This window comes from Staurois parvus, unplaced genomic scaffold, assembly GCF_062004578.1.
Source record: "Staurois parvus isolate SC_StPar_1 unplaced genomic scaffold, SC_StPar_1.0 ptg000634l, whole genome shotgun sequence".
In the NCBI taxonomy this organism is placed as follows: domain Eukaryota; kingdom Metazoa; phylum Chordata; class Amphibia; order Anura; family Ranidae; genus Staurois; species Staurois parvus.
In genome coordinates, this window is record NW_028318430.1 from 6,365,862 (window position 1) to 6,392,422 (window position 26,561).

Consider the following 26,561-nt stretch of genomic DNA (forward strand, 5'->3'; position numbering starts at 1 on the left):
CCCTGCCCCATACTGACAGCTTGCCGCTAAATATCACAGCATATCTTTTGGACTCATTTACACTTGCTTCAGAACATGGCATTGGACACACTTTTTTTAAAAGCACTCTGAACGCCAATCAAAGCATCTGTCGCTAAATAAAATGGTTAGCTTACAGTCCTGTTTACATGCTGCATCTGCTTTGCTTCAAAAATTGTACCCAATGTCGCTTTTGTGATGCTTCAAAGTGTATTAAAAGCCTCCATAGAAGTCTATGACAAAGTTTAATTAAACCTTCAAAAAAAGCACCACCAAAAGCATCATTGAAGCATCACTGAAGCATCATTGTAGCATCATTGAAGCATCACAGAAGCATCATTGTAGCATCATTGAAGCATCACAGAAGCATCATTGTAGCATCACAGAAGCATCATTGTAGCATCATTGAAGCATCACCATAGCATCATTGTATCATCATTGAAGCATCACTGAAGCATCATTGTATCATCATTGAAGCATCACCGAAGCATCATTGTATCATCTTTGTAGCATCATTGAAGCATCACCGAAGCATCATTGTAGCATCATTGAAGCATCACCGAAGCATCATTGCAGCATCATTGTAGCATCATTGAAGCATCACTGAAGCATCATTGTAGCCAGGGGCGGACTGACCATTTGGAAACTCGGACACTGCCCGAGGGCCCGGGGTTAGTAGGGGGCCCCATGAGATGCCCCTGGTACCTTTTTCATAGGCTTTTTTGAGTTTGGGCAAGGACACAGGGGCCCCATGATCCCCTATTGCCTGGGGGCCCCATGAGTTGTCAGTTCGCTCCTGATTGTAGCATACTGCCCCGAACTACATCACTGACCTAATATCCAAGTACCGCCCAGCACGCACACTCCGCTCCTCACAAGACCTCCTTCTCTCTAGTTCCCTGGTCTCCTCCTCCCATGCCTTCCTCCAGGACTTCTCCAGGGCGTCACCCATACTCTGGAACTCCCTGCCCCAACCCATCAGATTATCACCTACTCTCCTCTCCTTTAGGTGCACCCTGAAAACCCATCTCTTCAGGGAAGCCTACCCCACCCCCTGCTAACTTGCCGATCTCCTCCACTCTTCCTACCACTCCTTCCCCCACAGCTATCTCCTCCTGTGCCACCATCCCCTCCCTCCTAGATTGTAAACTCCAAGGAGCAGGGCCCTCGAACCCCTCATGTATCGCATTGTATTGTTACTGTACTGTTGCATGTTCTGTCCCCCTTTGTAATGTACAGCGCTGAGCAAACTATTGGTGCTTTATAAATACTGTATAATAATAATAATCAGTTCATGTGTGTGTAAAGGCAGGCCGATCAATACTTTTGGCAATATAGTGTATATGAGATTTGAATGATTGGGTTTACAGAAGACTTCTTTCATGATTTTGGCCGTTTCACAAGTCACCTATAGATGTCGCCGTGACAGCTATCAGGCTAAGGGAAGTGAGTGCTGAGCACCCCCCCCCCCCACGTAATGTTGCAATCCTTCCTCTAGGATGACAGACAGGGAGGGGATGTACTATTGTTTCTAGGGAGGGGAGAGCCAGCCCCTATTGGATGTGTCTCTCCATCGCAGCAGGCAGAGAAGAGCTGCGGATCTACCAATGGCTGTAGTGGTGGGCTGTCTCCGGGAGCCCCTGTGTGTACAGATAGAGAGAAATTCCTCATTTGTAGCAGGATCCAGCATGTAGGGAAGGCTTGGATTCCATGTCTCTGCTACATACAGTGGACGCCTCTGGTGAGTACAGCCGGCACCGATCGCTGCGCTGCTGTCTGCTCCCGTGTGAGGGGGGTAGAATCCTCCTAGGAAGTGTCAGGTGGGAACCGACACCGATCGCTGCGCTGCTGTCTGCTCCCGTGTGAGGGGGGTAGAATCCTCCTAGGAAGTGGCAGATGGGAGCCGGCACCGATCGCTGCAGTCTGCTCCCGTGTGACTGGGGGTAGAATCCTAGGAAGTGTCAGATGGGCACACGACTAAGGCTGCAGGGATCCGTCACTTTCCTAATCTGATCATCGCCTAGAAGCTGCATTGCGCGGCAGATTGTCCTTTATTTCCATAAAACAAGCCTCACATTTTCTACTGTCAGGAATTGTTTTGGAATATTTTTAAACCATCTATGGACTAGGATGACTTTTTTTTGGAGTGATCTCCCTCCCTGTTTTTTTTTGTTTATTTGATTCCTTCTGACCATACATTATACAATTTTTTTAAAAATTAAATTTCCTTTAGATTTACCATTTAACCACTTTATTTCAGGTACTTATATAGCGCCATCAATTTACGCAGCACTTTTTATATATATTGTACATTCACATCAGTCCCTAACCCTCAAGGGGTGTACAATCTAAGGTCCCTAACTCACATTCATACATATACATACTAGGTCCAATTTAGACAGGAGCCTACCAGCGTGTCTTTGGAGAGTGGGAGGAAACCAGAGTACCCGGAGGAAACCCACACAGGGACAGGGAGAACATGCAAACTCCAGGCAGGTGGTGCCGTGGTTGGGATTTGAACCAATGATCCTAGTGCTACCATGTGGAAGTGCTAACCATTTAGCCACTGTGCTGCCCATTTTGCAATACAGCACTGCATTACTTTAACTGACAATTACACGGTCATGCAACACTGCACTCAAATGAAATTTATGTCCTTTTTTTCCTCACAAACAGAACTTTCTTTCAGTGGTATTTGATCACCTGTGCGTTTATTTATTTCAGATACTTATCCCCGTTAATTTATGCAGCGGTTTACATATATATTGTACATTCACAAGTCCCTTACCCTCAAGGGGCGTACAATCTAAGGTCCCTAACTCACATTCATAAATACACATGCTAGGGCCAATTTAGACAGGAGCCAGTTCACCTACCAGCATGTCTTTGGAGTGTGGGAGGAAATCGGAGTACCCGGAGGAAACCCACGCAGGCACAGGGAGAACATACACACTCCAGGAAGGTGGTGCCGTTGTTGGGATTCGAACCAGGTACCCTAGTACTGCCAGGCAGAAGTGTGTTTTTTTATTTTTTACGCTATAAACAAAAAAAGACCGACAATTTTGAAAAAAAAAATATTTTTTACTTTTTGCTATAAAATATATCCAGTAAAAAAAGTTTTAAAAACTTAGATTTTGTCATAAATTTTGGCCAAAATGTATTCTGCTACATGTCTTTGCTATAAAAAAAAATCCCAATACGTGTAAATTAATTGGTTTATGTGAAAGTTATAGCATTTACAAATGGCAGTATAGATAATGGGGATTTTTTTTTTTATACTAGTACTGGCGACTATTATTATTATACAGGATTTATATAGCACCAACAGTTTGCTGAGCGCTTTAGCGACTTATAGCGGGACTGCAGCGGTCATTCTGACACTGGGGGGGCACTGACTAACTTCCACTGACATCCCCAGTGACACTAATACAGTAATCAGTGCTAATAAAAAGCACTGACACTGTACTAATGACACTGGGCAGGAAGGGGTTAACATCTGGGGCAATCAAAGGGTTGACTGTGTGCTGTTTTACTAGGGAGACATGCTGTTTTGTATCTTTCTACTGTGCAGAGAAATACAAAGCAGCACTTCAGTGCTGACAGGAGGGAGATCTGTGTTGTTTTGTTGTTTACATACAGACTCTCCCCTTTCACTGTTCCTCGGTGATTTCCCTATGCCGACAGGGAATCTCTGGCTGGGACCTGATGATTGACATCTGTAGCTGCCAATGGCGGCGCAGGTAGGGCATCGCGTGCCCCCTACCAGGAAATGCAAAATCACGTGTATGTATATATATATATATATATATATATATATATATATATATATATATATATATGATTTTGTGCACCCCTGCTGCCCTGTAGCAGTAGTTCTGCTATAGGGTGGCGGGGAACTGGTTATTGATGCAGTGTAAGGGCATGCCTGATTGCATACAAACAAAAAGTGTTTAGGTTTGACCTCATAATATATGTTTTTGGTAAATCTAAAGGGAAATTGTATAATGTATGGGCAGCCTTAGGCTCCATTCACACTGCGACTTCAAAATTGTGCGATTTTCATTGCCACTTTACGGTGCAACTTGATGCGACTTTGATGCGACTTTGGCTTTGACCAAGGATGATTGTGCTGTACAAAGTCGCACACAAGTTGCATATATAATATTCAGGTGTGACTTGTCATGCGACTTGTCAACACGGGGTGTGACTTGTCATGCGACTTTGGACCCCAAAGTCGCGTGACAAGTCGCACAAGTGTGAATGGGCTCTTGCTAAGAATTGGAATGGAATTTGTCTCTCAGTGATTGAGATTCAGCACCACTTTGTGACGGTGGCAAAACTGCCAGGGACAATCACTCTGCATTCCCCTCTGTGGCGTAACTCCAAAAGGAGAGTGATTTATGGCAGAGCACAATGCAGTGTTGTAGTATTAGTTTAAACAAATCGCCAATGACTTTACTGATTAAATCTCTGGGAAGTGTTGGCATTAGCAGGGGTGGACTGACCATTTGGAAACTCGGGCACTGCCCGAGGGCCGGGGTCAGTAGGGGGCCCCATGAGATGCACCTGGTACCTTTTTCATAGGCTTTTTTGAGTTTGGGCAAGGACACAAGGGCCCCATGATCCCCTATTGCCCAGGGGCCCCATGAGTTGTCAGTCCACCCCTGGGCATTAGCGATTAGTGCCAAGAGATGATGATTGATCAGAATATGAGATTACATGGTAAAACCAGAGATGTGACCAGTAACCTAAGATTACATCTTCCAGCTTTTGAACCCCATTTCCCTTGTGTGTCATATCAATCAAATAGATTGTGGACTATATTGAAAGAGAAAAAGAAGTAAAAAGACAATTAGGATTTTACCGGGGCTGATACCTTTTCCTCGAAAAAAAGATTAAAAAAAAAAAAAAGGTATCAGCACCGGTAAAATCCTAATTGTCTTTTTACTTCTTTTTCTCTTTCATGATGTTTAGGGATGTAGTGACTGTATTATACAACTGAACCTATTGATTTGTTTATATAGATTGTGGTTTATACTGTAGATCAGTTATTCCTGTTTGGAGAGATAGATCAGAAAAGAGATAGATTATTTATCAAAGCGTGTATGGTTACCTTAAGGATGATAATACGCAAGCGGCTCTGCCGCTAGTAATCCTGCCGCTAACAATTTGTAATCCTGCTGCTAATAATTTGTCAAAATTGGTAGTGGTAGGCTTGCTAAGAAATTGCCTGTTTCTCTGTATGAAATTGCTCCATCTGTATCCACACACACACAGAATGTTATTCTCAACTCTAGCAATCGAGATTCAGCAATATTTGTGCCCGCAACAGAGTGACATCTCACTGGCTGCGACTACAGAGGGAACAATTCCATTGGTACACATAGACAGCCTTTTCGCTGATGCTGCCATTGGTGATTCATCTCTAGCGGCAGAATCACCCATGTATCATCAGCCTAAAGCTCACCACACACATTACAATCTGATTATACAATCTCCGTTAGATCTTTTTTCTTTCACTGGCAAGTTAAAGAAAGCACACGATAAGTGCCAGAGGGCTACAGGTTGGGCACCAGAGTCATAAGCTGAAGAACATTTTGGGAGAACTTCCAGACCTTCATCCAGCATAGTGGGCTGTTTCTAGCTTTGTTCCATATTGTTCTTTCTGCTCTCCACATTTTATATAGAAACACCTTCTGTGAATTGATTTAAAGTGTTACTAAACCCAGGACCCTGCATTCACTATATCTGGTCTCCCACAGTACACAGAACATGGAAATGCAGTTATTTTAGTAAATATAAACTGCCAAATACCTTTCCTCATCAGCAATTAGAGCAGTCTTGTGACTTCAGCAGAGCACTGGTTAAAGCTTGTAGGATGAGTTTTCCTTCTGCTCTAGGAGGATGCAGGACCCCTGACCCTCTGTCTGGACAGTGCTGATTGGCCCTGTGCTGATCACATGCACTCTCCCAAGAAAAAAAACTCTAGCAATACATACCAAACTGAGCATGTGCATGTGACCATAGGTTCAGTCTATATCAAGTGGTCATTTCAACAAGAGGAAGAGCAGAGAAAAAAGGATTAAACAGCCTTTTTACACAATGCGGAGGATTAACCCCTTAGATTCCACAGTGACTAAAACAAGCATGCTTTACTGACTGATAGACTGACTACAGACTGATTTTACTGTTGTTGGTTTAGTAACGCTTTAAAAATAATGCCCGCACAAATACCATATTGTTTTTTGATCATTTGCAGCATTTTGTGGAACCACAAAATGGAAAGCTGTTCCCGGAAATCTGATACCCCGGTGCAAGAAAACCAACAATGGATGTCACAATTGTGCGAAACATTGTGGGATATACCTCTGTACGATTTGTCAATCCCAGGTACTGCATTGTGTTTCTTCTGTACTTCTAATACATATTTTTGTAATGCACTGTTTGTTTTGTTTTGTTTTTCTATCATTTTCTTTTCTTTGCTTATAAAATTATTACTTGCGTAATGTTAATGCTTAATATAGTATCAATAATAATGGGAAATTATGCTTTTGTAGCATGCGCCAGAAATAATAAGGCTGATTAATTTCCTCTCTGCCAGCTTTTATACAAAAGGCATTTTGTGTCCTATGAAAAGCCTTTCCAGTTAAATAAACTGATACTTGGCATAACTGCTTGGCATAACAAATTAAAAAGAAACTGTCACCAGATTTAAAGCAGAACTCCAGTTAAAACTTTATTTTATTTAAGCGCTCGTTTTGTGTAGGGGCTCAGGGTAAATCTATACTTATCCATTCCTCCGATCCTCCGGAAAACTGCGCTCCCCCACGTCTAGCAGTGGACTGTTCCTGCTGTCCTCATGTCCAGAGCTGAGCTATAGGCATCATGACGTCAGGAACAGCCCATTCACAAGACTGCTAGCATGCAGGTGGGCAGGAAAATGCATGGGAAAATAAAAAATTTGCTCGGATTTCTTTAACTTTTTATTTTTAAGCCTTTCAAAATTCCCCTCATGGACCCTGGCATAGTTAGGTCTGGAGGTCGAGTATCCATACAGATCTGTACATTGCACTTTTACAGATTTTTGCAAACATAGGAAGTGAAGTATAAGTGGAAGCAACATCATAAGCCGGAAGAAATGCCTGATGCTTCATGTCCCTCTCAGTTTATGTTCGGTGCCTGATGCTTCATGTCCCTCTCAGTTTATGTTCGGTGCCTGATGCTTCACGTCCCTCTCCGCTTATGCTCGGTGCCTGATGCTTCATGTCCCTCTCAGTTTAGTTTATGTCCAGTGCTTGATGCTTCACGTCCCTTTCAGTTAATGCTCAGTGCCTGATGCTTTACATCCCTCTCAGTTTATGCTCAGTGCCTGATGCTTCATGTCCCTCTCAGTTTAGTTTATGTCCAGTGCTTGATGCTTCACGTCCCTTTCAGTTAATGCTCAGTGCCTGATGCTTCACGTCCCTTTCAGTTAATGCTCAGTGCCTGATGCTTCACATCCCTCTCAGTTTATGCTCAGTGCCTGATGCTTCATGTCCCTCTCAGTTTAGTTTATGTCCAGTGCTTGATGCTTCACATCCCTCAGTTTATGCCCACATCCCTCTCAGTTTAGTTTATGTTCAGCCTGATGCTTCATGTCCCTTTCAGTTTATGCTCAGTGCCTGATACTTCACATCCCTTTCAGTTTATGCTCAGTGCCTGATGCTTCATATCCCTCTCAGTTTATGCTCAGTGCCTGATGCTTCACGTCACTCTCAGTTTATACTTAGTGCCTGATGCTTCACATCCTTCTCAGTTTATGCTTGGTGTCTGATGTTCATATCCTTCTCAGTTTATACTCGGTGCCTGATACTTCACGTCCCTCTCAGTGTATGCTTGGTGCCTGATGCTTCATGTCAATGCAAATATACTGTGCACTGCAAGTGCACTTGCTCCAGAGGTTAGTTAATGAGGTAAAGCTTCACATTGCAAAGAATATTCAATCACATGCAAGGAAAATAAAAAAAACATTTTTTTGCTTGCACATGATTGGATGATAGAAATCAGCAGAGCTTCCCTTCTTGGAGTGCACTTGCAGATCACAGACTATTTGCCTTTAATAAATCAACCATATAGTGTCTCACATGTCTTTGGGTCTAATTTTGGATGGAGTATGGAAGGGATAGAACTTCTGTCATATTTTTATTGCTTTCAGTGTCCCTAGCACATTCTCCATGTCCTAGTAACCAATTTTAGCAGGGCAAAAAGTAAGAGAAAATCCAGAATTTTTAGTTGTTATAGTAATAATGGGGAAATCTTCTAACAGGGATACCTTTCTATTTTCAACTGCCCAAGAGGGCATTTCTTATATTTGTACAGATTTTAATTTAATTCCTGTTGTCCCTATGGGAAAGCAAGTAAAAGTAATTTTCCCTAATGAGACATAGACAGCAATAAAATGTGTAGGTAGGTTAAAGCATTTGCCATTTTTAGACTTGTTTACCAATTCATTTTTTTCATTAATCTATACTTTGTCCCGAGATTTGGTCCTGATCTTACCCTCACCTAAAGTGTATGTAAAGCCAACATTTTGTTCATTTTGCATAGATTGAAAAAGAATTTAAACTCCTACACAGACCCCTGTCCCACTGGGAGGATTTCATTTTACTTCCCGTTATATAGACACAACAGGAAATGAGAGAAAATCTTTCCAAAGTTAGGCAAATCCACTCTTAGATAGTTGTCACTGAAACAGGTATCCTCATTGGAAGCTTCCCTTCTAATCCTGCTCAGTTGACAAAACAAAATTTTGGATTCCCTCTTACTTTCAGCCCTTGATAGTGGTCATCAACATGACTTATTTAAACTCCTCACCACTGTATTAAAAAAAAAAGGCTTTAGATACACTTTAACCACTTGCTCGCCAGAGGATTTACCCCCCTTCCTGACCAGGCCATTTTTTGCGATATGGCACTGCGTTACTTTATCTGACAATTTCATGGTCGTGCAACGCTGTACAAAAATGAAATTTCTGTGATTTTTTTTCCCGCACAAATAGAGCTTTCTTTCAGTGGTATTTGATAACCTGTGCGGTTTGTTTTTTTACGCTATAAACAAAAAAAAAAATTTTGAAGATAATAATAATCTCAACAAGTGTATATTGATTTACGTGTAAGTTATAGCCTACAAATGGCGGTGTATATATACTGGAATTTTAATTTTTTTTATACTAGTAATGGCGGTGATCAATAACTTCTAGCGGGACTGTGTTGGGCATTCTGACACTGGGGGGAACTGACTAACTGCCGCTGACATGGCAAGTCCCATTGGTGATCGCAAAAGAAGAAGATAGGTGACCATTCACCTTCACCTGAGCGGTGGGAGTAGATGGCTTGCATCCACTGCATCATTCGCTGTCCAAGACCAATGTGTCTCAATGTCTCCTTCAGAAAGATCCAGTTAACCCGTTCAAATGCATTTTCTGTATCAGTAGATAGAAGTAACATAGATATTTTACAGGTTTTGGCCGCATGGATTACGTTTATGGCCTTAGTTGTGTTATCCCTTGCCTCCCTCGTATGGACAAAGCCCACTTGGTCAACATGTACCAAACCTGGGATTGAGTCCATCAGTCATAGAGCTAGAATTTTGGTGATCAAATTACATTCAGGAGGGAAATAGGCCAGTAGTTTTGACAATAAAGTAGATCCTTGCCCTCCTTTGGTATCACCGAAATGTGTGCCCGGAGTGTGTCTCTCAGAAAGACTGCCCCTATAACCACTGTATTGAAGGCCACCAGAAAATGTGACGAAAGAAGAGGACTGAACATTTTATAATAAAGAAAGGAGCATCTGTCCGGGCCCGGAGCCTTCCCAGTTTTCATATGAGACATGGCAATCGCTGACAGAGGAGTTTCCATGGAAGCCACGACCTCTTTCAGGATGCTTGGAAGGCCCGACTCTTTCAGATATTGTTGGATAGTCTCACTCTTCTCAGGGTTCTCAGTAGTCGCTCCCATAGAAAGGATATGAAGTGATTTGTAGTAGCATTGGAAGACACTAGCCATGTTCTCTGTTGTGTGGACCTTCCGTTGTGATCATCTATGAGCTCTAGAACAAAATGTGCATGCCTTTTGAGCCCTCAGAGCGCGTGCCAAGAGCTTGCCACATTTGTTTCCGTGTTCATAAAATGAGCAGCAACATTTAGAAAGCATCGCCTTCGCTTTATCCATGACCGGAGAACTCAGTTGCTCCCTCAAGACCGTGAGCTCTGATTGGACCTTGTGTGCAAGAGATTTTTTATGGGCTATTTCCAATGTCTGGATCTTTGTCAGAAGGTCAATAATTTGTTGAGCTCTTTCTTTCTTCAACCGGGCATCCAGTTTTAGAAATGTAATCTGGTTCAAAATGGGAAGATATAAATTCAATAAAGTGAACATCGAATTACCAAGCAAGCCCTTCACAAATAGCGCTCGCCCCTCTGCATCACACCACTGATCCCTAAAGTCCCACAGAACCCTGTTAAGCAAAATACTTGCTCCTTTAGATTTAGAGTCTGGAGAACATCCGTGATACACCGTTGGAAAGAGGCGATCCCTAAGTTTTGTTGTTTTTTTTCTGCACAAAAAACAGATATGAGCTTTTAGGTGTCGTAAATTGGAGAGCACCACTGAGCGCTTCTCTGGTGTATTCAGCCCCTTAATGTTGATGAATAGCAGGCGGGTAAGCTCCAACCCACTGGGTGTCCCAGGGAGATGCCTGGGAGACATGAGCGAAGAAAGGGGGAGAAAAAAAAAGTGGGGTGAGGTGAAGAAGGAGAGAGGGGTAGATGTGAAAGCACTAAAGTAGAGAAGCAAGAAGAAAACAATCGAGGATAGATATGAAGAAGAGAATATAAAACTAGGGGTTCGAAGGGGGCCCCTAAGAACAGAATCTAGGTCACCAAAGCGATAGAGCTATTCTCAAGCACCCACAAACACATAGGGCAAAGCCTCCCTATGCAGAGGAGAGGTTGGAAACAATGGGGTTCTGAGACTCCCCCTCCCAACCCCAACCCATCAATAATATAACCTGTAAAACAGGATAGAGTGATACAGATGCAAAGTATTGTTAAAACTCTCAGCTACCACGTACAAGTAGCTTGATAGGAGGTCATGACCCTTACCAATCAATACGTATTTTAGCATGTGCAAACGTAACTGTAAACTTAGTTGCAAAAAAACAAAGCCCTTCCAGGCACGTTTAATCCCCTGACAACATCCATCCAGCAGGACTTACCACATCAACCTCGATAAAGAGGACAGATGATAGAAGAGAGCCCAGGGGCCGAAAGCAGGAATAAAAGGGGAGGGGTGAGGGGAGAGAAAAGGGGTCAATGAAGAAAAGCAGTAAGATATAGGAGGGAGGGGCCGAAAGTGGTGTTCCCCAGAAGGCTTCAGACATGTGTCAACCACTCATATCCAAGAGCCCCCAGGCACAATATCTATAGCATATATGAACTACATGGTACAACATTAAAGCCCTCAGGCTGGCCTCCCCAACAAACCTCTGTATTTAACCTCGTGGATGATATATCCCCCGACCTGAACCGGTAACCAGTACAAACATTTAAAATGTGAAAACATGCTGAGGCAATGATCAAAATAATATCCCTTATAGTGAATAACATCTGTAGGCATATTCCCCATAAGATCCCCTCCTCCTGCAGTCATGTAAAGAGTGTGAGTCTCCAATCCCCCCATCTATGGCCACTACATCACCTCGGAGACCACACACTCCTGTTATCTAACGGACGTTCCCCCTTTCGGATGGTAAGCTGGAATGGGTACCCCCATTGGTAAGAAAGATCCATTTGGTGCAGCTTCTCAAGCAGGGGTTTTTGGAAGGCTCTCCCTTGTAAGGTAGCTCTAGAGACACTCGGCAGGATAGAGACCCTTGCTCATTCAAAATCTACTTGACCTACCGACCAAGCTTTGCGAAGGACCAGCTCCTTCTGTGTGTACCTGTGCACTCAGCAGATAATGTCTCTTGGTCGATTAGGGTTGGTTGGCTTGCGGCCCAGCGCCCTGTGTACCTTATCAAACTCCAGGGTGGGCTGAGGGGACTCATCCAGGACTTTTTGTAAGACCGAAGTCACCATGTCATGCAGGTTTTCCGGCCGGTAGCTTCTGGAATGCTGCGAAGTCTTAAGTTGTTGCGGCAGCTCCTATTTTCTAGATCATCCACGTGGAGTTGCAGCTCTACTAGATGTTCTTCTTTGGTCGAGTGACCCTGTTCAAGGCAAGTGACTCTTTGCTCCAATGTGGCTACCGAGTTCTTCCCTTTAGTTAGGTGGTCATCTAATTGGCGAACCTCAGTGTGAAGTTGCTGGTAATCTTTCCAATGTTATTCCTCCAGCCTGAACAGCATAGTTTTGATGTCCGATTTGGTGGGGAGGGCCGGAATTAGTGCCAATAGGTCCACCTCATCCCGAGCAGGGTGTGTGGAAGGGCTCGGGCTACTTGATGCCTGAGAGGAGGAGGCAAAGATCACAGGCACTCCTGTTATGGAGCCAGACTCTGCTGTGCATCAGCCATGGAAGGCGAGGTGTGTGAAATGTTAGGCTTCGAGGCGCCACTTGGCTCCAGGAGCTCCGATGCGGGCGATGAATGTAGGCCTTCCAGGAAGAAACGCCTAATTTCTGCAGCTGACAATGTCCATTGGGTATTCCTGGTTTTTTAGTGTTTAGGGTGGCTCATGATGGGTAAGAAACTGGAATTTCAGTGATAATAGCCAGGTTGGGAGTCACAAGTTCTAGCAGGACACTTCTTCACTCCGCCATTGCCAAGCCATGCCACCTTTGTCTCATTTGTTTTTACATCAGAGACACCTGACATTTTAACGGGTGTGTAGACTTTTTATATCCACTGTACGTGATTTTGTGCAGCTGTGCTGCCCTGTAGCAGTACTTCTGTTCTAGGGCGGCTGGCAAGTGGTTAATCTTTGCAACCTGATAGTTGTCCCTTAACGTCAATAGGGCGTGGAAATTAACCTCAACTTGGAAAAAAGCCAAATTCCCATGTATTATTAGTATTATTATTATAATACAGGATTTATATAGCACCAACAGTTTGCACAGCGCTTTAGAAAATTAAGGCAGACATTACAGCTACAATACAGTTTAATTCAAGAGGAATTACAGTTTACAATCTAAGAGAACAGCTTGTTTCTAGGCTTAAAGGTGAAGGATAACTTTAAAGATTTTTTCTTTAATTTTTAAAGACCTAACAGAGGTACTTACAGGCGCCACAACATACCTGAACATCCACACTGTTACCTAAGCAGTGTTTTTAGGCCATTTCAGTTTCACATTAAATTTTGCCTATACAGTAGTAACAAATGTAATCAATTCAAAGTGTATCTAAAGGCAAAACCTTTTATTTTCATTTTGAATAGAGTAAGGGAGAGTTATAACCACTTTCAGGTTTTTTTTTCGCCATGTGTATCCCATTGGGGAGATTTTAATTCACTTCCTGTCCCATAGCCAAAACAGGAATTGGGAGGCAATTCCTCCAAAGTGAGGGAATCCCAGTGTATCACCAGAACTAGTGTCCTCATTGGAAGATGTCCTCTCTATTGCTTTTCTGGTGTCAACCCAAAATTTGAGATTTTCTTTTACTTTCACTTTGGATGAACAGTAAACAGGACAAATAGACAGGGTAAATCTCTCTAATTGTGGCACAGACAGCAATAAAAACTGACGTGTTTTAATCCCTCTCCACTCTATCCAAAATGAAAAAAAGCTTTACCTTTTATTTACACTTTAAAGTAGAAGTCCAGTTAACTCATATCTAAACTTAAACCTACTCCTACCCCATTCTAAGCTCTGTACTAACTACACTGTAGAGCACGGGTGTCAAACTGCTGGCTCTCCAGCTGTTGCCAAACTACAAGTCCCATGAGACATTGCAGGATTGACAGTTACAAGCATGACTCCCAAATGCAGAGGCATGATGGGACTTGTAGTTTCGCAACAGCTGGAGGGCCGCCAGTTTGACACCCCTGCTGTAGAGGAAAGATGTGTATACTTACCTACTCCTTGGGCGCTCCAGTCCGGTCACATGATCTCTCCAGCAGTCAGCTAGAGAGAAGAGGAGAGATGTGATGGCATCATCCATAGGTTTACTATGGGGCATCCTTTGTTGGCTGTCCCTCCTCTACTCTAAATCCAGCACTGGGAGCCAATCATGTGACTGGACCAGAACACCCTCAGAATTAGTAAGCATGCACATCTTTTCTCTACAGGATAGTTAGTATAGGGCTTACAGTGAGGGTAGGAGCAGCATTAAGTTTCCTTTACTACAGTTCCGTATAGAGAAACATTGCATTTTGATGTTTTCAATATGGTTTCAGTCCATCTTGCCCTGTAAACAACAGCAGGACAAGGGGATGTGGGAGTTAGGGGGCCTATTTGTAGGCTTGTTGACTTGAAAGGCCGCATTCACACATGGACGTTTTGAATCGCGCGCAGAATCGTGGCCATTTTGCCCGCCATTCAAATTGCCCATGTGTGAAAGTAAATGCATGGTCATGCAATTGACATTCAAATATTTCCATGTTCTTAACAAGTAATAAATAAGCTGTTCAACAAGCCTTCACTGATCTTTTGTAGCCACCGGAGCAGTTTACCCTCGAAATTCAAAGCAGAACAACTGAAGTTCTTCAGGTGGTACTGTCAGCAGCTCAGCTCATGCTGTCACCCCTCCCTGCAGTGACTCGGCAGCCTTCCAGTCTTCTAATCTCTAATTTAAACATAATGTAGACCCTCTGGGAGGGCAGAGCTGGATGAGCTAGACTCCCTCACAGGTATCAAACTGGCAGCCCTCCAGCTGTTGCCAAACTACATGTCCCATGAGGCATTGCAAGATTGACAGTTACAAGCATGACTCCCAAAGGCAGAGGCATGATGGGACTTGTAGTTTTGCAACAGCTGGAGGGCCGCCAGTTTGACATCTCTGATTTGTGTCTGAGATAATGACTTCAGTGACTTGAGTGCTTCTGTTGTGAACTTTAAGGGTTCCATGATTAACAGCCTCCAGAGTTCACTGAGGGCTTGTTTTAAAGCTCATTGTTGCTCATTAACAAAAAGTAAACATTTGAACATCCATAGACTGCTCACAGGTTCAATTTAAAGCTACAAATGTTGAAATTGTCACACATGCACTAAAACAAACTGCACGTTTTTATATTTTTAGAAAAACTTTGTTTTCTAGTGTTGTCAGAGGGACATTAATGATGGGTAACAGAGCATGCGGCTGCCTTTTTTTTGACGTGACCAGCAGATTCAAGCAGCATTTTTAATACTTCTGAAAATATTGACCCTAAATACATGCAGTAATATTTCCATACAGGAAAGCTACGTGCCTATTTAGTACAGAATATCAAGGGCATTGTTACTTTTGGAGGTGTAACACTATCAACATATATTCATTTTTAGCCCTAAAGTATATGTAAACCCATTCAGTTTATAGTAGAAGTAAAAGGCAAAACATTTGTGTATAGATGTGAAAAAAAAACATTTTAAAAAGTGATCACATACTCTCTGTTCACAGCAGCACAGAGAGGTGAGGGAAGAGAAGCAGCAGCACAATGCGCTTCCCATTGAAAGACTGTGTGGGGGGAAGAAGAGGGTGGGTCTGGACAAGTCTGATCATTGGAGGAGAGCACACTGAGTTCCCAGCACAGACAGCAAACTGACCACGCTGTGCTCTTATGCCTAGTGTGGTCAGTTTTCAATGGAAAAGCTGAAGGACTGGCAGGAACACCAGGGATTTAACAAAAATGAAGCAACACAAAGAGAACAGGATGCTTTTTCATACAATTACATGCTACAGCAGGCACACATCAGGAATATGAAATATTAGGTTTACATATTCTTTAAGAGTATTTCCAGTTTTGCAGCCAAACTTGGATACTACTTATTTCATTTGTTACATGTCCCAATTCACATAGCAAAACTTAAAGATAAAAATAGTTTCTTACTTTTTTTTATGCTCTTTTGTGGACCTTCAGCAAGGAAAAATCCTTCTTAGTTCTCTTTGTTATGAGGGGGGGCTGGGAAGCTGTGTATACCATGTATAATCCTGTCTTTACTGTGCAGGCTGATATCATCTCATCAGTTGTACTAGATTTGAACACTGTCCTTCTTAACAAAAGTTTAAAGGTTTAGGAGCTGGGCTTCTCCATTGTATGTTAATAAGAAGTCGAGCAGTTGGGGCAGACCACACTGAGCTAGTTAAGAAATTCTTGTAGTCCGTCATGACACTTTCTCATCAGAAACATCAAAAGGGTTAGAAATATTTAAAAAATAGCTATGCTGTGTGAATAGAGACACATATATAACATAGTGAAGTTTTTTTCAAATTCGACTGCAAGAGTGGAAATACACTTTAAACCACGGTCACATAGTTACATAGTTAGTCTGGCTGAAAAAAGACAAAAGTCCATCCAGTTCAACCATTACAAAAAAAAAGTTATAATCCTATACCCACAGTTGATCCAGAGGAAGGAAAAAAACCCAGCAAAGCATGAACCAATTTGCTCCTGCTGGGAAAAAAATTCCTTCCTGATCCCCCGAGAGGCAATCGGATATTCCCTGGATCAACTTTACCTATAAATGTTAGTATCCAGTTATATTCTGTGTATCTAAGAAAGAATCCAGGCCTTTTTTAAAGCAATCCACTGAGCTGGCCAGAACCAACTCTTGAGGGAGTCTATTCTACATTTTCACAGCTCTTACTGTGAAGAAACCTTTCTATATTTGAAGATTAAATCTCTTTCCTCCAGATGTAAAGAGTGCCCCCTTGTCCTCTGTGATGTTCTCAGGGTGAATAACTGAGTTCACTATATGAACCACTGATATATTTATACATGTTGATCATATCCCCCCTTAATCGCCTCTTCTCAAGAGAGAATAAATTCAGTTCCTCTAATCTTTCCTCATAGCTGAGCTCCTCCATGCCTCGTATCAGTTTGGTTGTCCTTCTCTGTACTTTCTCCAGTTCCCCAATGGCAACCTGTGTTCCCTATTTTTAAAGCTGCCCATACAAAGATTTTTTATCTCCTTCAGCCTATAGGCTGAGCAAAGTAATCTAACAGACTCCTCCATTTACAATAACGGGGCAGTTGGATCAATCTCCGATGCCGAGCCCCAATACCCAAATAGTGCCTTCATCTGAAAGAATGTAGACACTGTTCAGCTGACACTTCAGACAGGCCTCTTAAAGTGGTTGTAAAGGCTGAAGGATTTTACCTTCATACATTCTATGCATGATAGTAAAAAAACTTCTGTGTGCAGCAGCCCCCCCAGCCCCCCTAATACTTACCTGAGCCTCATCATGATTCAGTGATGTGCATGAGAGTCTTGGCTCTCCAGGGACTTCCCCTCCTTATTGGCTCCCTAATACCAGAGCCTCATCATGATCCCATGATGTGCATTAGAGTCTTGGCTCTCCAGGAACTTCCCCTCCTCATTGGCTCCCTAATACTTACCTGAGCCTCATCATGGTTCAGTGATGTGCATGAGAGTCTTGGCTCTCCAGGGACTTCCCCTCCTCATTGGCTCCCTAATACCTGAGCCTCATCATGATTCCATGATGTGCATGAGAGTCTTGGCTCTCCAGGGACTTCCCCTCCTCATTGGCTCCCTAATACTTACCTGAGCCTCATCATGATTCAGTGATGTGCATGAGAGTCTTGGCTTTCCAGGGGCTTCCCCTCCTCATTGGCTTCCGCTGCTGACAGTCACAGCCAGCGAGCCAATGAGGCGAGAGAGGGGGCGGGGACAAGTCGTGCCTCTGTGTGTGAATGGACATGCAGAACAGTGGTTCAGGAGCAAGCCTGCTTGCATGCCCACATAAACAGCTGTTTGCTCTGGGGGCACTCGGGAGGCCAGCGAGAGACCTGAGAAGAGGAGGATCGGGACTACTCTGTGCAAAAGCACAGTGCAGGTATGTATACTATGTTTTTTTTTTGTTATAATTTGCCTTTAATATCACTTTATAAGTTTTATCAAACGTAACAGTGCCTGCTCATATTTAGGCCAAGCCGGCAGAAATTGGCTAAAATTTGTACTGTGCATGACCAGCTTAAGTGGAACTAAACCCTCCTATAATTTACAGCCAAGGAAGCTGCCTCTGTTTCATCTGAAATTGTCATGGTTCAGCACATGTGATTAGTTATGAGACCAGCTATTTGATGGCTTAACGATTCGGGTAATTGCACAAGCAACTGTGACAATTATCATTCATAGCATGCCTTGAATGTAACTGCTTTGGCAAGCAGTTACATTGATTGGGTTTAGTTCCACTTTAAGACCTTTTGATTTGAAAATGCCATAGTGAGTACTTTTGCTATGCCTGTGCTAAGTGTCAGGTTCCTCTTTTGTCTTGACAGGGTAAACATTTTTCATTGCTGTAACAAGGAAGTACGGTGTACTTTTATCAAGCACATATTTTGAACAATTATTGCAGTGTTTATCTTGAAACTAAGTCTCCATTCGCACTGGACATTTCAATAACGCTGGTAATGTTAGCTGTGTAAAGCCACGTTAAAAATGTGAGTTTTTTTAGCATTTTTGTATTAGCGTTTTGCCATGTTTTTTCGCGTTTGAATTTTTTAGTCTTTTTTTTACCAAAAATTTTTTTTTTATTGTAGTCAAAAAAAGTCCAAAAACTCTGGTTTGCCGTGATTTACGACGTTTTGCCGCGTTTTTCAGCTTTTTTTTACAGCGAAAAACTCCTCTAGAAACCCACTTGTCTTAGGGTTTTTTTCCAGCCAAAAAACGTCTGCCAAAAACCGTTGATTACAGTCTGTGTGTGCATGGACACATAGGATAACTTGCTGGGGAGTTTACTGGCTGTAGAAAAAAACTTCAAAAGCCAAAATTAGCAGCTGTAAAAATGTCCAGTGTGCATGAGGACTTCATACGTTTTAAGTATGTTTTCTTAAAAACTTTGTGAATCTATTGCAAAATTTCTAATCTTTAGATCCCACCAGTAAAAGCATTAGCAGCATTGCCCAGTGCAAAAACAAGGCAATTTCCCTTATCTTCAGTGCAATGTGGTGCATTGGTGTGCACTGAAAAACACATAGAACACATTGCATTTTTGTACAGCACATTTCAATGTGCTGTAATGCATCACAATGCTCTGCAGCACATAAGAATTACATACAGCTGATAAAAAGCAAACACTGCAGTGTGTTTTAATAACGCATTGCAGCCATTGCAGCATGTGGCGGCGCATGTTCACAGAGCACACCGGCACTCGTTATGTGCACATGAATGCACACTCACTGGTGTGAATGAGCCCTTAGACCAGTGTTATTTTTGTCGACTAAATTACCACTATTTTAGTCGACTAAAATATGACTAAAACAATTCAGATGACTAAAATACGACTAAAACAATTCAGATGACTAAAATACGACTAAAACAATTCAGATGACTAAAATACGACTAAAACTAAAACAATTTAGATGACTAAAATACGACTAAAACAATTCAGATGACTAAAATATGACTAAAACAATTCAGATGACTAAAATACGACGAAAACTAAAACAATTCAGATGACTAAAATACGACTAAAACAATTCAGATGACTAAAATACGACTAAAACAATTCAGATGACTAAAATACAACTAAAACTAAAATGGCATTTTAGTCAAAAGACTATGACTAAAACGAAATTGAAATTTAACATCAAATTATTTATTACAATGGCTAAATCTGTGTCTGTAGTGCATGTTCCAACCTTAATACCATAAATAATAACATGTTATTAGAATTTTACTCCAGGAGTACATTAGTTTGGAAATTTTAGAGAAGTGCTTAAATTATGGATTACTATTTAACTAAACCCATTAGATTTTGGTCAACTAAAATTATTTTAGTTGACTAAAATGTAATGGAGATTTTAGTCAACTAAAATAGACTAAAACTAAAACAATTCAGATGACTAAAATACGACTAAAACTAAAATAGCATTTTAGTCAAAAGACTATGACTAAAACAAAATCGAAATTTAACATCAAAATTATTTATCACAATGGCTAAATCTGTGTCTTTAGTGCATGTTCAAGCCTCAACACCACAAATAATAAAATGTTATTAGAATTTTACTCCAGGAGTACATAATGAGTTTGGAAATTCTAGAGAAGTGCCTAAATTATGGATTACAATTTAAAGCGGAGCTCCACCCAAGAGGGGAAGTTCTGCTTTAAGGACTAGTCCCCTGTTCCCCATTAAGGATTGGCACCTTTGGGGAACGGGTACCTGAAATTGACAGGTACCCACTCCCACTGTGATTTCATAGGTGATCGGAAGCGGAAGTTGTCCTCCTATTCTCCCTCCCTGTAGTCTTCTGGGCAGGGGCGGACTGACAACTCATGGCGCTGATGGGGGGATCATGGGGCCCCTGTGTCCTTGCCCAAACTCAAAAAAGCCTATGAAAAAGGTACCAGGGGCAACTCATGGGGCCTATATACTATAGGTAGTTATTAAGAGGTTGTTAATTAAGTTATCGTGTCACCCAATGTTTGGTTTCCATTCAGTAGCCAAAAAAGGCATTCAAAAAAAGGGGGTTTGTGAAAAGAGATTCACAGAAAAGCGGCTACATTATGAACAGACCGTGACACTCAGAAAATTTTCCAAAAATTATGCTTTATTACACAGATATAAATATGACATATGGGCATTCGCCCTGGTTTACCATCACCTCAGTATGAGACAATAACACACAGACCTAAAACCATATAAAATGACATCAAGACCGGTCTAAATGTATGTGCAACAGAGAAAGTGACTACAAGAGTCTAATATCTCTGTAGTACAAACACATAGGTAAACACTTCCCAAAAGAGGTGTATCCAAAAATTATACCATAGGTATACCATAATATTAAATAATGAATTAACACCAATATCATAATGGTGAATCCCGAACAGGGAATCCAAAAATTATACTATGGATATACGTATATCACATGTATGAAATGCAGTAAGCATAATAAGCGTGAAGAGGGGAACAGTAAGCCAGTAAACCCCCTTTTTTTGAATGCAACTCATGGGGCCCCCTACTGACCCCGGGCCCTCGGGCAGTGCCCGAGTTTCCAAATGGTCAGCCCGCCCCTGCTTCTGGGACATGTCACAGGTCCCAGAAGAGGACGGGGCCATTCAGTTCTACTCGCGCATGCACAGTGGGCACCCGGCTGTGAAGCAGCAATCTGTCACAGCCATGAGCCCACACTGAAGATGCCAGCGCCTGGAACACCAGATGGCTGGTGAAATGGGCTGGGGGGAGGACACTGCGGGATCGTGGGACAGGTAAGTGGCTGTTTTTTAAAAGTCAGCAGTTACAGTTTTTGTAGCTGCTGACTTTTATTTCCAAAAATACTTTATTGTTTTAAGAGAAGACAAAAGCATTTAGAGCATGTACAGCCATAGATCACAGTCAAAACAAAGACATGACATGTTGCTTTCCATGTAGCTGCTGACTTTTATTTTTTCACAGTGCGACTGGAACTCCGCTTTTACTAAACCCATTAGATTGTAGTCAACTAAAATGATATAAGTTGACTTAAATGTACTGGAGATTGCAGTCGACTAAAATAAATTCAGATGACTAAAATATGACTAAAATTAAATTGGCATTGTATTCAAAAGACTATGACTAAATTGAAATTTGATGTCAAAATTAACACTGCCTTGCACATTCACATTTCTTACAATTTTGCTCTTCATGTTTTTGTTGTAATGAAAGAAAGCTTGTACTGATTAAACAGGGAGGTTGTGACTGCTGAACTCTCCTGAAAATCACAATTGTCTGGATGTTGATGCTGATCTTCCAGCTTTACTGACCCAGAAAACATAGTTGTTCAAGGCCATGACGCTTTTTTTATAATGATGCATGTGTAGGTATCACATTATTATTGCAATTGTAGACAACACATACAGTGGGATAGTTCTTATCGAGGTCTTTGGAATGTGAGCAGGTGGCAGATGAGTTAATATAATGCCTAGTACTTGTCTGCAGTAGACAAAGCATACAAAATGATATATACACATGTATATACAGAGTTTACCATTTCTTTCACAAGCAGGCATTTATCCTTCTAAAAATGAGGAGAATATTTGTGCTTCTCTTATGGCAGATTCACTTTAGAGTATAACTACAGGCAAAACTTTTTATGTTTTGGATAGTGGAGACAGATTAGAGCAGTCTGTGCCCCCCGTTAAGGGGCTTCACCCTCTCTATTTGTCCTGGTTACCATTATCATTGAAAGTGAAAGGAAAAGAAAGTCCCACATTTTTGGTTGTCCCCAGAAAACTAATACAGGTGTACCTGCGGGACTTTTCGTATTGTGAACAATTTGTAAAACGAAGCGCGGTTTCCCATAGGAATGCATTGAAAACCAATTCCGGAGGTCAGAAAAAAGTTAAAAAAAAGTATTTTATCTGTTCAAAACTCTTTATAAAGTGCACTTTAAAGGCATAAAGGGACATGATTAAAAAAAAAAAATCATAAATGCATTGAAAACCAATTAATCCGTTCCAGAGATCAGAAAAAAGTAAAAAAAAAAAAAAGTCTTATCTGTTCAACTCTTTATAAAGTGCACTTTAAAGGCATAAAGGGACATGATTAAAAAAAAAATTGTAAATGCATTCAAAAACAAATTAATCCATTTTGGAGGTCAGAAATAAGTAAAAAAAGTTTTATCTGTTCGAAACTCTTTATAAAGTGCACTTTAACCACTAGCCTACAGGGCACTTATACTCCCTTCCTGCCCAGGCCAATTTCCAGCTTTCAGCGCTGTCACAATTTGAATGACAATTGTGCGGTCATGCAACACTGTACCCATATGAAATTTTTATCATTTTTTTAAGACAGATAGAGCTTTATTTTGGTGGTATTTAATCACCTCTGGGATTTTCATTTTTTCTTAAACAAACCAAAAACCACTGAAAATTTTGAAAAAAAAAATTTTTTTCTTAGTTTTTGTTATCCAATTTTGTAAATAAGTGATTTTTCTCCTTCACTGATGTGCGCTAATGAGGCTGCAGTGATGGGCACTGATAGGCTGCACTGATCGACACTGATAGGTGGCACTGATGGGCACTGATGAGGAGGCACTGGTAGGTTGCACTGATGGGCATTGACAGGCATCACTGATGGGCACTTAAAGGCAGCACTGATACATGACACTGATATATGGCACTGATAGGCGGCACTGATAGGCAGCACTGACTGGCACTGATAGGTGGCACTGACTGGCACTGATAGGTGGCACTGACTGGCACTGTTAGGCGGCACTGACTGGCACTGTTAGGCAGCACTGATAGGTGGCACTGATTGGCAGCACTGATAGGTGGCACTGATTGGCATTGATAGGTGGCACTGACTGGCACTGATGGGTGACATTGAAAGGCAGCTCAGATGGGCACTGATATGTGGCATTGATGTGCACTGGTATGCACTGATATGTGGCATTGATGTGGCACTGATGGGCACTGGCACGTGGCACTGGTGGGCACTGGCACATGGCACTGATGAGCACTGACAGGTGGCACTTCTGGGGCCACACTGATCATCAGGGCACACTGATCATCAGTGCCCGATGATCAGTGTACATGTCCCCTCTGCGGAAAGCCGATTACCAGCTCTCCTCTCCTCTCGAGCTGTCAGCGTGACAGCTCGAGAGGAGAGAAATGCCGATAACCGGCATTTCCGTGTTTACATGTGATCAGTTGTGATTGGACACAGCTGATCACATGACCGAGCCAACATCTTCGACTCTTTCCGTGATCCGCTGTGTCTGAGGGACACAGCGGACCGGTGATCGCCACACTGCGCACTCCCTGAGCCGCGCATGCACAGTGAGAATGGTAGGACATCATATGACGTCCTATCAGAATGAGAGAATCACCTTGCGCCCGTCATTGTACTATAGTGCGGGCGGAAGGTGGTTAAAGGCATAAAGGGACATGATTAAAAAAAAATTCATAAATGCATTGAAAACGAATTAATCTGTTCCGGAGGTCAGAAGTCAAAAGAAGTCTTATCTGTTCAAAACTCTTTATAAAGTGCCCTTTAAAGGCATAAATACTGTATAGGGACATGATTACAAAAAAAATTGTAAACACATTGAAAACCAATTCGTTCGTATTGATAAAAACATTTGTAAACCGAGCCATTATTTTCAATGGAGTTTCATTCGTAAACCGAAAATTACGTTAACCGAGGCGTTTGTAAACCGAGGTACGCTTGTAGAAGGGAAATCTTATATTGGGAGACTCTAGGTCTGGTGACCTGTGGGGGGCCCAAGGAATTCCCCTAATTTGCTGGGATTTCCTGTTACTTTCTTGTTTGGCTATGGGACAGGAAGTGAAGGGAAATCTCTTCAATGGGGAATACGGGGAAAACAATAGTCTGATAGGGGTTATAACCCTCACTTGCGCTATCCAAAAAAAAGGTTTTGCTTATAGTTCTACTTTAAGTACTGGGATTTGTAGCTTAGCCACTAGAGGGAGCTTTCAGTGCCAAAGAGCAATTATTCTGTTTGTCTCAGTTGAGATAAGATAATAGCCATGCATTGTACATTGTTCAGCTGACTCAGGATTACTTTGAAAGAAGGAGCAGTAAAGTAAAGCAATGCTATAATTTGTGGACAGAAGCTCAAAGCAGAAAGCAAAGCTTGTGTATGCAGTGAGCAAATATGACTGTTTCCATGTACATTTATTGTTATCAATTGTACAATTAAAAATATAAGGCTATCTAAACCTTGACACATTTTGAGAAGTTAAATATGTAAAATAAATCATCCTTATCACTTTTAAATTGATCTGATAACAAGACCATCTTGGAAACCAGCTGTTCTCCCCAAAAAGCCATTGTGCTAAAAGTATAGATTTAAACGTAAACTGTAAACCTGATTATTTAATTAAACCTGATTCTACAAGAGGAAGACTTTGTATCCTATAATTATTTGTATGTTTCTTTATCAGGGAGCCATGACACCATGACTTATTGTTTAGACAGATATTCACCACTTGATTCCAGATTCGCCAAAGTTGCTGCTATTTTTAGGGAAATAACACGCAAAATAATATTACGATGGAGTATGACACAGGTATGTATTTTATATTTATTTTGATGTTTAGAAACCATAACTGATCTTTGAGTTATAACATTTTGCATATATTGTTAAATCACTAACCTGTATATTGTTAAAAAAAAACCCCATAGGACTTCTAAGTATTATTTTCTGTATTTCTATCCTTAATTTACTTACCAGATGTTGAAGTACATCATTTTTTTTTTAGACGATAATTTTTTTTAATTTCCTAATGTGATGGTATTCATAGTTGTTGTAGACCAAGTGTTTTTTAGGCCCAGACCTAGATATGTGGACAGATCACACAGGCCAGGGCCTTTACTGGCATTACGCTTGTTGGTTGCTAGCCATTGGCTTTCTTAACAAATCCAGAAATCATTGATTATTACATTTCCATTCCCCTGCACTAGAAATATAAAACTTGAAAAAGTACTTTCCAGCCAGTAATGGAAAGGTGCCATGCCAACCTAAGGGGACATGACCTACTGTCTTCCTAATGGACGCACAACTATGCATTTTTTTTTTTACCGTTGGAGAGTTACAACACTCTATCAGGGTTTTATTGCTCCCTATGTGCTTGTTGGAGGGATTACTGTCCACAGCCTGTTCTCATGACATGTCACTAGGAAAAGATGCAAGAGGACGTTTCCCCAATGGAGTCACAGACAACAGAAAACAACTTACATAGGCTCTAACCTTTTCCCATTTTGTCCAAGGCCTAAAAAATAATTTTGTCTGAAATCAGGCTTTAAGGTGTGACAATCATCTTTGGTCATTAATAATAACTTGTTCTTTGGATCTAATAATGAAGATGTTGAGAAAAATAAGGCAGTCCAAAAGTGTCAGCTGCACCACAGGAGTTGGCAGCTGCTGATTAGTTTGTTGGTTGGGTGTGATAAAGAACCCAATTTATTCCACACACTATCCATTATTTGTAACTTTTAACTTTTGACACCCTAAAGAAAATTGTTGCCTTCTGAGGGAACAGGAAAGATTTTTTTTTTCCATTGGAGCAAATTGGACCATGATTCATAGGGAATTTTATTGCGTTTATTGAGATCAAATGTGAATATATGATTGTTTTTATGGAGGTTTTGTATTTTTATTTTTTTTACTGTTGGTCGAACTGGATGGACTTATATCTTTTTTTCTACCTGACTAGCTATATGAAAATACGACTTTTGTGATAAGTTATGCTTTTTTATAACCGTTCCAGTGTGGTCTATGTCAGGGGTCTCTAAACTTTCTAAACAAAGGGCCAGTTTACTGTGCTTCAGGCTTTAGGGGGGGGGGGGGGGGGGCAGACTGTGGTCTTTGGAAATAGAAATTGTTCTGACATCAGTGGGAGAAAAAAATGCATCTTTGGCATTAGGGGGAGGAATATCACCCCATCATTTGTGTCAGTTGGAGGAA

The 26,561-nt window shown here is 41.5% G+C and overlaps 1 protein-coding gene across 2 annotated transcripts in view; it reads left to right on the forward strand.

Moving 5' to 3' along the window:
- Window positions 1-1,570: 1,570 nt before the first annotated feature.
- PLCXD1 (phosphatidylinositol specific phospholipase C X domain containing 1) overlaps window positions 1,571-26,561 on the forward strand; it is a 43,074-nt gene continuing 18,083 nt past the window's right edge. The window contains exons 1-3 of one of the 2 annotated variants that reach the window (XM_089693523.1): window positions 1,578-1,759; window positions 6,278-6,408; window positions 25,039-25,163. In XM_089693523.1, the coding sequence (XP_089549649.1) occupies window positions 6,297-6,408; window positions 25,039-25,163 (237 nt within the window). In that variant the 5' untranslated portion in view covers window positions 1,578-1,759; window positions 6,278-6,296. Of the gene's footprint in view, window positions 1,760-6,277; window positions 6,409-25,038; window positions 25,164-26,561 lie in introns of both variants that reach the window. The other variant, XM_089693524.1, reaches the window with a different exon arrangement.